The sequence below is a fragment of the Pseudophryne corroboree genome, chromosome 3 (assembly GCF_028390025.1).
Source record: "Pseudophryne corroboree isolate aPseCor3 chromosome 3, aPseCor3.hap2, whole genome shotgun sequence".
Classification (NCBI taxonomy): Eukaryota; Metazoa; Chordata; class Amphibia; order Anura; family Myobatrachidae; genus Pseudophryne; species Pseudophryne corroboree.
In genome coordinates, this window is record NC_086446.1 from 67,732,423 (window position 1) to 67,745,502 (window position 13,080).

Here is a 13,080-nt window from a genome sequence, read left to right on the forward strand (position 1 = left end):
GGGTCCATTAAGGTTCAAATTTCGGCCCTGTCAATTTTCTTCTAAAAAGAACTAGCTTCAGTCCCTGAAGTTCAGACGTTTGTGAAAGGGGTACTGTATATACAGCCTCCTTTTGTGCCTCCAGTGGCACCTTGGGATCTAAATGTAGTTTTTGGGTTCCAAAAGTCACATTGGTTTGAACCACTTAAATATGTGGAGTTAAAATATCTCACATGGAAAGTGGTCATGCTGTTGGCCCTGGCCTGGGCCAGGTGCGTGTCAGAATTGGCGGCTTTATCCTGTAAAAGCCCTCATCTGATTTTCCATTCGGACAGGGCGGAATTGAGGACTTGTCCTCAGTTTCTCCCTAAGGTGGTTTTCAGCGTTTCACCTGAATCAACCTATTGTGGTGCCTGCGGCTACTAGGGACTTGGAGGACTCCAAGTTGCTAGACGTTGTCAGGGCCCTGGAAATATAGGTTTCCAGGACGGCTGGAGTCAGAAAATCTGACTCGTTGTTTATTCTGTATGCACCCAACAAGCTGGGTGCTCCTGCTTCTAAGCAGACTATTGCTCGTTAGATTTGTAGTACAATTCAGCTTGCACATTCTGTGGCAGGCCTGCCACAGCCAAAATCTGTAAAAGCCCATTCCACAAGGAAGGTGGGCTCATCTTGGGCGGCTGCCCGAGGGGTCTCGGCTTTACAACTTTGCCGAGCAGCTACTTGGTCAGGAGCAAATACGTTTGTAAAATTCTACAAATTTGATACCCTGGCTGAGGAGGACCTGGAGTTCTCTCATTTGGTGCTGCAGAGTCATCCGCACTCTCCCGCCCGTTTGGGAGCTTTGGTATAATCCCCATGGTCCTTACGGAGTCCCCAGCATCCACTAGGACGTCAGAGAAAATAAGAATTTACTTACCGATAATTCTATTTCTCGTAGTCCGTAGTGGATGCTGAGCGCCATTCCCAAGTGCGGATTGTCTGCAATACTGGTACATAGTTATTGTTACCAAAAAATCGGGTTATTGCTGTAGTGAGCCATCTTTACTAGAGGCTCCTCTGTTATCATGCTGTTAACTGGGTTTAGATCACAAGTTATATGGTGTGATTGGTGTGGCTGGTATGAGTCTTACCCGGGATTCAAAATCCTTCCTTATTGTGTACGCTCGTCCGGGCACAGTATCCTAACTGAGGCTTGGAGGAGGGTCATAGGGGGAGGAGCCAGTGCACACCAGGTAGTTCTAAAGCTTTACTTTTGTGCCCAGTCTCCTGCGGAGCCGCTATTCCCCATGGTCCTTACGGAGTCCCCAGCATCCACTACGGACTACGAGAAATAGAATTATCGGTAAGTAAATTCTTATTTTCCTCTTTTGTTTTATCTTATACATTATTTTCCAATTGAATGCATTTTTCTGCCTACCTATTGCATTGTTCGCTTTAGTTCTTGTTATTTGATTACCCAGACTCTTCACAAACTAGATCGTACCCACCACTCTTCCTATATCGCTAGTATTGCCTATGTTACATGCAATGGGCAACAGGCGTCCACCTGACCTTTCACCTGCAGCCCCAGATCCTTCCTGCTTTACGTGTTGTAGCGTGTAACACTGGATAATGCCTGATGATACCTTACTACTGATAGACGTTTCTTTCTTTGAGTAAAAGTTCAATGTATTACTGAGATAAAGGGTAATTTGTGTCTCATTTGAAGGTTTGATGGCCGCCAATGCAGTCGCTAATGCATATCAACTTACCCATCGCAGTCTTATTGCCCTATATTCCCCCGGTGGCGGGTGTTTAGGATAAGGGGAGGAGCAAGGTCCTTTATCCCGCTTGAATTAAGACTCATAAGACTCAACCTTTATAGATGTGGATCTTGATAACTCAAAGTTTGAGCACCTTTACCACACTGTAGTGGATACTCAACTGGCCTTCCTGTGCTTGAAAAAAAGACTCTCCTGACCTGATTTGCCTCACTAAACTATATAACAGCCTCTCTAGACTTCCAGCAGGGCATTCCATAAACTCCTCCCATAGCGTTGTTCTTCCCTCGCACTGCTGTCATCATATAGCCAGGTGCCCCCTCCATCGCTGACCTGCGGTAGTTGCAGAGGACGCAGAGACCCACTGTAGTTCCGGTCCCACGCAGGTGCTGCGCTACTCCACCCTGGTGCTTCAGTCAGTACACAACACCCCCCTCCTCCAGCAGGGACGGCCCAACACGGATACAGGTAGGTGGACAGGCGGTGGAGGCCAAGGGAGGGCCAGGAGACATCGAGATTATAGGGAGACGATCGCTTTTGGTTTGTGTTCCACACAGTGAGTGAAACGCACATTCCCGGAAACTGTCCCGCAGTGTCATCTGTTAGTATATGTGTGTTTCAGCCCCGGAAACCCAACATCGACTGAGATCGATTTTAAATTGAGAAAAATCGACTTTTAGTAAATGACTCCCGAGCATACAAGACCCCATACTCAAAAGTTTGGTTCCTAAACTTGATAACTCTGCTAGAACCGGAAAAGTGACACGTCAGTAAGCCGGCTTCGGAGGGTCATGTAGGTTCAAATGACAATGATGTTGACAGGATAGACATGTCAGCAGTCCTAACAAGCCCCCCTCAGCTCTCCTGAGCATCTTTCCCAAGTATGAATACTATACTGTACTCTGTTTGGTATCCGGACTCTAGGTCGACACCATTTAGGTTGACACCCATTGGTCGTCAGTGAATAGGTTGACACTAGAAATAGGTCGACATGACCATTAGGTCGACATGAACAAGGGCAACATGCAAAAAGGTCGACATGCAAAAATAGGATTTTGGTACTTACCAGGTAAATCCTTTTCTTTGAATCCATAGGGGGCACTGGAGTACTCTTGGGATATGGACGGCTTCCGTAGGAAACAGGGCACTGAATATTTAAATTTAGAACACTCCACCCCTCCATATCCCAGAGTACCTCAGTGTTTTTTACTGAGCCGAACAGGAGCTATAGAGGAGGTTAACAATGGAGTATTACATATAACATAACGGACAACAACGAAGTTGACACATAACGTTACTGACAACTAAACAGTTGACACCATAACCAGCACTTGATAATTTGAACCAGTCGGTGAGAGTGTGTTACCATAAGATCCCCTGAACTTACCACAAACCAGGTAAAACTGCTCTGGGTGGGCGTCCAGTGCCCCCTATGGATTCAAAGAAAAGGATTTACCTGGTAAGTACCAAAATCCTATTTTCTTTTTCATCCACTAGGGGTCACTGGAGTACTCTTGGGACGTACCAAAGCTTCCCCCGTGGGCGGGAGAGCTGTTTGGCATCTGTAACACTAGGCGGCCAAAGCTAGATGCTGATGCCGCAAACGTATCAAACTTGTAAAAGCGCACAAACGTGTGCACTGAAGACTATGTAGCCGCACGGCAAAGCTGCGTAGTAGAAGCTCCACGACCAGCTGCCCATGAAGTTCCCACAGAACGTGTGGAATAAGCTGTTACTTATGTAGGCGGCTGTAACCTAGCATTAAGGTAAGCCTGGCGTATGGTCAGTTTTATCCATCTGGATAAGGTCTGCTTAGACGCTGGCCAACCCATCTTGGCAGCATCATAGAGAACAAACAACGTATCCGTCTTACGAACTGTAGACGTTCGGGATACATAAACGCCTAACGCGCGTACCACATCCAGAGTTCCAGAATGTGCTGTCAACACAGGAACTACTATTGGTTGATTGATGTGAAAAGATGACACTACCTTTGGTAAGAAAGCGGGATTCGTCCGAAGTTCCGCTCTGTCATCATGAAACACCAAATACGGTGGCTTGCATGACAAGGCACCCAAATCTGAAACACGCCTTGCCGAAGCTAAGGCTAGAAGAAAAAATTGTTTTCCAAGTGAGAAACTTTATATCCACTTGCTGTAAGGGTTCAAAATATGAAGACTGTAAGAAATCTAAAACCAGATTCAAGTCCCATGGCGCTGTAGGTGGAATGAATGGAGGCTGTACTCTGAGGACATCTTGCAGAAAGGTGTGTATAGACGGCAATAGAGCCAATCTTCTTTGAAAGTAAATTGACAAAGCAGATACCTGCACCTTTAGTGTAGATAAACGCAGTCCTCCATCTAACCCCGTTTGTAGAAATAACAGAAGACGGGATAACTTGAAAGATGATGTCGGAAACTTTCGAGTTTCACACCAACCTATATAGGCACGCCAAATTCTGTAATAATGAGCTGCCGTAACTGGCTTCCTAGCACGTAACATGGTTGGTATAACAGATTCTGGAATGCCCTCTCTTCTCAAGAGGGCGGTCTCAACAGCCACCCCGTCAAACGCAGCCGCGCTAAATCGGTTTAAAGGAACGGACCCTGTTGTAACAAGTCCGGACGTAGAGGGAGCTGCCAAGGATCGTCTGCGAGTAGTCCGTGGAGATCCGAGAACCAAGCTCTTCGAGGCCAATGAGGAGCCACTAGTATGACTGTGACAGACTCTCTTTTGATCCGTTTTAGCACCAGAGGGAGCAGCGGAAACGGTGGAAACAGATACACTAGGCTGTATGGCCACGCGATTGTGAGAGCATCCACCGCCACTGCCTTTGGATCTCTCGTTCTGGACACATACTGGAGTGTTTGGTGATTGTGGCGAGACGTCATCAGGTCCACCTAAGGGTAACCCCACCGCTGAACCAACATGTGAAACACCTCTGGATTTAATGCCCATTCTCCTGGATGAAAATCCCGACGGCTGAGATAATCCGCCTCCCAGTTGTCCACTCCCGGAATGAACCATGCCGACAATATCACCTGGTGGTATTCTGCCCAATTGAGGATTCGAGCTACTTCCCGCATTGCCATGCGGCTTCTCGTTCCTCCTTGTTTGTTGATGTATGCGACTGCCGTTGCGTTGTCTGACTGCACTTGGACAGTCTGAGAGCGAAGCATGTGTACTGCTTGTCGTAGTGCATTGTAAATTGCGCGGAGTTCCAGGACATTTATAGACAGCAATCTTTCGTGATCCGCCCAGAGACCCTGGAGTTGACAATTTTGAACTACAGCTCCCCAACCTCTGAGACTCGTGTCCGTCGTTAGAATTATCCAATTCCAGCCGCCGAATAGTTTCCCTGCGGTTAAATTGTGTTCCTTGAGCCACCAGAGTAGAGACACCCTTGCCCTTGGCGACAACCTCACCCTGTGGTGAATCTGCAGATGCGAGCCCGACCACTGTGCGAGCACATCCAGTTGAAAAGGACGCGAGTGAAATCTTCCGAACTGAAGCGCTTCAAAAGTCGCCACCATTGTTCCTAAGAGGCGAATGCACAAATGTACCGAGACTGTGCGTGGCTTGAGCACTAATTGTACTAGATGGCGAATAATCTGTACTTTTTGTTGTGGTAGGTAAATTCTTTGATTTACCGTATCGAGAATCATACCTAGGAATTGAAAGCGTTGAGACGGAATGAGATGTGATTTTTTGAAGTTGACAATCCAACCGTGGTGAACCAGTACATTGTACGTTAGCAGCGCATGTTGGAAAAGCATCTGTTGAGACGGGGCTTTGATGAGCAGATCATCTAAATACGGAACTATATTGTCACTCCCAGGGATCCGAGATGAGCTATCATCACAGACATCACTTTGTTGAATACCCGAGGCGCTGACGATAGGCCAAACGGTAGAGCCTGAAACTGGTAATGGTTTTGGCGTATTGCAAACCGCAAGAACCTTTGATGAGGCTGCCAAATCGGAATGTGTAAGTACGCATCCTTGAGATCAAGCGCAATCATGAATTCCTTTGGCTCTAAACTTGCAATTACTGAACGCAGAGATTCCATCTTGAATCTGTAGTAAGTTACGTACCGATTGAGACCCTTTAAGTTCAATATTGGCCTGACTGAGCCATCCGGCTTCGGTACCACAAACAGAGTGGAATAATAACCCTGACCCTGTTGGTGTACAGGGACTGGAATCAAAACTGCTGAATCCAGTAGGGACTGAATGGCAATTTGCAGAACCGCCCTCTTGTCGTCCGACAGAGGCAGTCCTGTCTTGAAAAACCGCAGTGGCGGAAGACAGTCGAACTCTACTTTGTAACCTCTTAACACTAAATTGCGGATCCACCCATCCGCGGATGTCTGGAACCACGCCAAATGGAACGTCTGAAGGCGTGCTCCCACAATCGGAGAACCGAGATGGGCTGGTAGCCCGTCATGCCACTGGCTTGTCGGTAACCTTAGCGTCCTGACGACTTGTGTTGGTTTGTTGGAAACCACGACCACGTCTACCAGGCGTGGCTGTTCCTCTGCCACGTCCGCGAAAGGACTGAGGTCTAAAGGATTTGAACGCAGGTCCAAAGTACCTCCGTCTTGGTACCGGTGGAGGCAATGGTAAGAAAACAGACTTTCCTCCTGTAGCCTCAGAAATCCATGTGTCCAATTCAGGACCAAACAACTTCTTGCCACCGTAAGGTAACGCCTCTATTCCTCGTTTGACCTCTGCCTCCGCTTGCCAAGAACGCAGCCAGAGTGCTCGTCGTGCCGTAACTAGCGACGATGAAAGGCGAGAAGTGAGCTGACAGACGTCAGTAGAAGCTGTACAGAGATACTCCGCAGCCTCACACATTTGATCAGCAAGAAGTATAAGGTGTTCGTCATGTAGGGCAGACTTGAGTTGTTATCCATACTATTAGCGCCTTAGTGACCCAGATGCCAACCAAGCCAGGTCTCAGCAGCACTCCTGCTGCTACATACATGGACTTTAGCATAGTTTCTATTTTGCGATCTGAAGGGTCTTTAAGCGTAGTAGCAACTGGCACTGGTATGGTTAATTTCTTTGTAAGTTTCGACACTGACGAATCAACTATTGGTGGATTCTCCCATGTACATGTCACAGAGTCTGGAAACGGGTAACTAGACTTAAATCTGCGAGGTATAGAAAACCGTTTATCTGGAGTCTGTCGTGTTTCTACTAACATCTTATTAAGAGACTCCGAAACAGGAAAACACATTGGAGTTCTCTGTCGTTTAGTAAATACGACCTGATCATTTGTCAGAGGCTCCTCAGTTTCTGTAAACTTCAGAGACTGACGCACCGCTCTGTTGAGATTATCAATACCTGAGCTGTTAAAATCCTCACTATCTGACTCCACTTCGCCCTCCTCACCCTCATCTTGTGCCGTGAGGTCTGGCATGGAATCGTCAGAATGCAACATAGCAGAAACTGGTAAATCATAAGACATATGAAATTTATCCCGTCTACCCAAAATGGATTTGGACCTTTCGCAAGGCTGAGACGCCTCCGGTAGTTCTGGCGGTCTCACCCTAGACTCAGATCTTGCCGCTTCCCGCTCTTGTCGAGCGGCGGACAATTCTGATTGCAACCCAGCCAATACATTGGCTAGCATTTCCCATGGAGGGTCCGGAGATGAAACTGGCTTTAACACCGGAGCAGAAATTGTATTCTTAACTGAATCCACAAAACATACTGGACATGTGGTAGATCCATCCGGTAACACACTGCTACAGACTTTGCAGTGATGCTTCTTAATTTTTGCTGGTGCCTTACTCATTATGGAGACAGATAATACAATACACAAAAACCAGACACTTGCACGACTCAGTAAAATAGTACTAAGGTGTCTCTATATATATATCTGGTCAAGTGCAGTACACGTGGCCAGTACTATGAAATGTGATCCCAAATTCCCACTAACACCCCTGCGCCTCCGGTGGAGTAGAGATGTAGTACTGGAACGTTCTGGAATCACAGCAGGAAGACACAGGAAGCATGGTTAAAATGGCTGCCATGCTTAAAATTATAGTCACAGTACAGGTTACAAGCATATAAACTGATATATATCCCTGTATGAAATCCTGTGTAATCATCCCTGCAGCCTAGCATACTGCTGTTGCTGCAGTTTATCCCCCCTCGTGCTGCTTATTGTACCCTCTGCTGACAGCCTGTAATGCTCCGTTGCGGATGCAGTGCGGGGCGGGCAGCGAGCAGCGTGTGGGGCCGCCAGCGGTAGCCGGGTAGCGGGACGCGCTGGGACAGACAGCGGGGAGCGCGTCCTGAAGCGCTCTGAGCAGCGGTGGCGGCCGAAGCAGCGGCGGCGGGCGGGCGGACTTAGAGGGATCCCAGCGCCATCAGTTTTAAAGAAAACTTTGTCCCCACACAGCGGGGCGGCAGCCAGAGCTGACCGCCCCGTTCAACATACCTTGACTCCTGCAGCTGTGGTGAGGCACCGACGGGGCTTCTCTGCAAGCGCCGGCCAGCCTGTGTGCAGGAAGTCTGTCTGGCTGTGAGGGTGCTCATTTAGTGAGGACCGACACGCCACAGCTGCTAGTAGCAGCTTGCACTATCCCTGACCCTGCCTTTTGGAAGGGGGAAAGGGATGTGTATGAAAAAAAAGAAAAAATATTAACTAAAAAAAAGAAAAATATTCAAAAGAATTGTGGACCAAGCCACAGACCTGTTGCTACTTCGAGCACAGAAAAAACACTGAGGTACTCTGGGATATGGAGGGGTGGAGTGTTCTAAATTTAAATATTCAGTGCCCTGTTTTCTACGGAAGCCGTCCATATCCCAAGAGTACTCCAGTGACCCCTAGTGGATGAAAAAGAAAAGGTCAACATGAGTAATTTAAAAAAATATTATTTTCTTGACCTTTTTCATACTTTATGATCCACGTGGACTACGATTGGAACGGTAACCTGTGCCGAGCGCAGCGAGCCATGCGAGGGGACACGGTGCACTAATTGGGGTTCCCGGTCACTTTACAAAGAAAAACGACACAAAAAAAACACGAAAAACTCATGTCGACCTTGTTCAAGTCGACCTAATGGCCGTGTTGACCTAACCACTGTCAACCCTGAGTCCCATACCCCTCTGTTTCACCACATGAAGATTGCAGAGACTTCCCAGAAGCTAAGATGACTTTTGGTCAATATGTTCACCACACCTCACTGGCACTTTGACGTTGGACCGCCTAAGATTCAGCACTTCTGATATGAGGGATAGATTTCATGACCGTCTAAATTTCCACTGAATGTAAATACAGCATCCTTTGCTTCCCTTCACATAACGCAAGTGGAACACTCTGGGAGGGGGGATTTAAGTGTTTTACCCGCCATGCTTATTAATCGGTGCCCGATAGAGCCAATTCATTAATGCTCTGTTTGTCGAGAATGCCGCGGGTGCATACATTTCTGCTCATAGCCTCCTCAGGTGGAGGCCAAATATGTGCGAAAAGTGTAGTTTTAGCGCCCAAATGGTTGTTTCATTAACATTATTTAGCGTTGCATAAAAAAACTATTGACTCGCCCCCCTGGGAGTATTATAACTGGTTTGTCTACTGCCTAGTCACCAGTTCTGCTTGTAAGCAGCTCTGATTGCTGCAGCTGAGGCAATAAGTGCAGGACCGGGTATTCACTGGGTGCCTTACGTGCAGGACCGGGTATTCACTGGGTGCCTTACGTGCAGGACCGGGTATTCACTGGGTGCCTTACGTGCAGGACAGGGTATTCACTGGGTGCCTTACGTGCAGGACCGGGTATTCACTGGGTGCCTTACGTGCAGGACCGGGTATTCACTGGGTGCCTTACGTGCAGGACCGGGTATTCACTGGGTGCCTTACGTGCAGGACAGGGTATTCACTGGGTGCCTTACGTGCAGGACAGGGTATTCACTGGGTGCCTTACGTGCAGGACTGGGTATTCACTGGGTGCCTTACGTGCAGGACAGGGTATTCACTGGGTGCCTTACGTGCAGGACCGGGTATTCACTGGGTGCCTTACGTGCAGGACCGGGTATTCACTGGGTGCCTTACGTGCAGGACAGGGTATTCACTGGGTGCCTTACGTGCAGGACAGGGTATTCACTGGGTGCCTTACGTGCAGGACAGGGTATTCACTGGGTGCCTTACGTGCAGGACCGGGTATTCACTGGGTGCCTTACGTGCAGGACCGGGTATTCACTGGGTGCCTTACGTGCAGGACCGGGTATTCACTGGGTGCCTTACGTGCAGGACAGGGTATTCACTGGGTGCCTTACGTGCAGGACCGGGTATTCACTGGGTGCCTTACGTGCAGGACCGGGTATTCACTGGGTGCCTTACGTGCAGGACCGGGTATTCACTGGGTGCCTTACGTGCAGGACCGGGTATTCACTGGGTGCCTTACGTGCAGGACTGGGTATTCACTGGGTGCCTTACGTGCAGGACTGGGTATTCACTGGGTGCCTTACGTGCAGGACAGGGTATTCACTGGGTGCCTTACGTGCAGGGCTGGGTATTCACTGGGTGCCTTACGTGCAGGGCTGGGTATTCACTGGGTGCCTTACGTGCAGGACCGGGTATTCACTGGGTGCCTTACGTGCAGGGCCGGGTATTCACTGGGTGCCTTACGTGCATGACCGGGTATTCACTGGGTGCCTTACGTGCAGGACCGGGTATTCACTGGGTGCCTTACGTGCAGGACCGGGTATTCACTGGGTGCCTTACGTGTAGGACCGGGTATTCACTGGGTGCCTTACGTGCAGGACCGGGTATTCACTGGGTGCCCTCAGTTTAAAGCCAGGAAATGCCGGAGGTAACTCTCGGTGATAGAAGAAACTGCTGTGATATTTCCTTTCTTTACAGATAAAAGGTGTTTTTTTTCTCTCTCTATAGTTTTGACCTGGTCTTGCCTTTACCTGTTTGCTTATTGCCTTGGACTTTGCTATTGTCCCAGATGGACTGTACTACTGCCTCATCCCATATATGTTACTATTTGTTATTTCTTTCTTTTTGAAACTAGCTTTGTTTGACTTTGCACCAAAGCAAGACAGATAATATCAGCCACGTCCATATACAGGTAGATAGTTACATTGATTATACTGCCCCTTACCTGAGGATGCAAGTGTCTGGTGATCCTCGGTCATGACGTCCTTGTATAGACCCGTGTGTGCTTCTATATACTCCCACTCCTGCATTGAGAAATAGACAGTGACAGCCTCACACCTTATAGTAACCTGACACACACAATGACACAGTCATCACCCAGACACCTCCCCTGGTGTTACTGTATAATGTCCCATTCCCAGCAGTCACCTCTCCAGTCAGCAGCTGAATGATCTTGTTGGTGAGTTCCAGGATCTTCTGGTCACTGTGTCTCTCATGTATCAGTGAGTGAGGTGGAGACCCTGTGATGCGGCTCTCAGTGCTGTCCATTGTTCTTGAAACACAGCTGCTGGGTGTTACTCGCTCACCAGACTTCTTTAAAACAATACATTCCTACACAATGAGAGACACTAATATTAGTGTACAGAGAGACAGACATCTCTTCCTGGACATCAAAACCACACTGTCCATCTGTTACGCTCCCACACTCCCTGAGCTCTTCAGTCAGGTCCCTGTGTTAGTAATATAGATAACAGTGATGTCACTGTGACACTCCCAGACTCCCTCACCTCCCCAGTCAGGTCCCTGTGTTAGTAATAGAGATAAGAATGATGTCACTGTGACACTCCCAGACTCCCTTACCTCCCCAATCAGGTCCCTGTGTTAGTAATAGAGATAAGAATAATGTCACTGTGACACTCCCAGACTCCCTCACTTTCCCAGTCAAGTCCCTGTGTTAGTAATAGAAATAAGAATGATGTCACTGTGACACTCCCAGACTCCCTTACCTCCCCAATCAGGTCCCTGTGTTAGTAATAGAGATGAGTGATGTCTCTACAACACTCCCAGACTCCCTCACCTCTCCAGTCAGGAGGCTGATGATCTCCAGGGTAAGATTTAATATCTTCTCAAACATCCTGTCTCTGTCCATTAACATTATCAGTGTTAGTGGTGGTCTGGAGTATGTTCAACCTCACCCTTTGGAAATCTGTAAAAAAAAAAAAAAAGATAGAGGAAAGAGTACAAAGTACATTTAAGTAAATGTCTATTAATTTTAAGCGAGAATTACTTATTTTTGAATTTGTCCTACAATTCCAGGACCACCATATTCGCGCCTGACTGTCAAGCAAGATAAAACAAGCGCAAGTCAAAGTGCACTGACAGGCCTAAATTATCTAAGCCTTATTGAAAAGGTACCCCAGGAGCTAACCAATGGGCATTAAGGGGCCCTTTGACTGGTTTAAATGCAGGCAATTCAATGACTGAGTGTCCCCATTTTTCGTCAGACGGATGGCAAGGAAAGACTGTGATTTACAGTATCATGTCGGGTCCACAAGCTGCAGCACAGGGACATACACGGCAATATCACTCACCTCTGTGATTTTTGGTATTCCACTTTTCATCTTGCCATCCATCCAATTACTGTTTTTATGAACTTACCTGTTTTACTATATGTGGATGAATAAATATGTCACCTCATAGACTCTGAGTCACGTGCATTGTGAAGGTTTAAGCCTGCACTGTACTATTGTGGAGCGGGATAAAGAAACCTTTACATGAATGTTGTGGTGCTGGAGAAAGAAACCTTTACATGAATGCGTGACAGAAATTTAATGTCAGTTCACTCAGACAGAGGGGAGAAAATGATTGTATGCAGTTCTGGGCACCTGACCGGAGTGTGAATACAAAGATACTTTTACGGGAACGCAAGTTACAAATATTAAAATAGTTAAGTGTCGGTCGGACTATGTATTAAGCCTGGAGAAGTGATAAAGCAGTGATAAGTGCAAGGTGATAACGCACCAGCCAATCAGCTTCAATTTGTAAATTTACAGTTAAGAGCTGATTGGCTGGTGCGTTATCACCTTGCACTTATCATTGCTTTATCACTTCTCCAGGCTTAATACAACTGCCCCAGTGTGAGTAGTATACAGTAGGCGAGTGTGAGCTCTAATAAAGGGATGGGTTTTCAGGTATAACTAAGTACAGGGACACGGACGTCAAAAGCCTTGAAACTGCATCATTTGTTCTTAAACCAGATCTGCACCCAATTGTCAACACTTTGTTTAAGAGATGGGGCGTTTATTTCAGATATGCTGGACATTGATACGCCCGCTTCTGCTACGCACAATAGTTGTATTCTGCAAGTGCATAATGATCATATAAAGCACAATACACCAGATCCTCCCAAAGATAAAATACATACCAAAAACACAAATGAAACTAA

At 47.4% G+C, this 13,080-nt stretch overlaps 1 protein-coding gene across 1 annotated transcript in view; it reads right to left on the reverse strand.

Moving 5' to 3' along the window:
- Positions 1-13,080, reverse strand: part of LOC135054739 (oocyte zinc finger protein XlCOF6-like) — a 40,636-nt gene that overhangs the window by 15,066 nt on the left and 12,490 nt on the right. Inside the window, exons 2-4 of the mRNA XM_063958036.1 lie at positions 11,713-11,841; positions 11,064-11,246; positions 10,861-10,939 (exon numbers count right to left, since the gene is read on the reverse strand). Of these exons, the coding sequence (XP_063814106.1) occupies positions 10,861-10,939; positions 11,064-11,246; positions 11,713-11,790 (340 nt within the window). The 5' untranslated portion in view covers positions 11,791-11,841. The remainder of the gene's footprint in view (positions 1-10,860; positions 10,940-11,063; positions 11,247-11,712; positions 11,842-13,080) is intronic.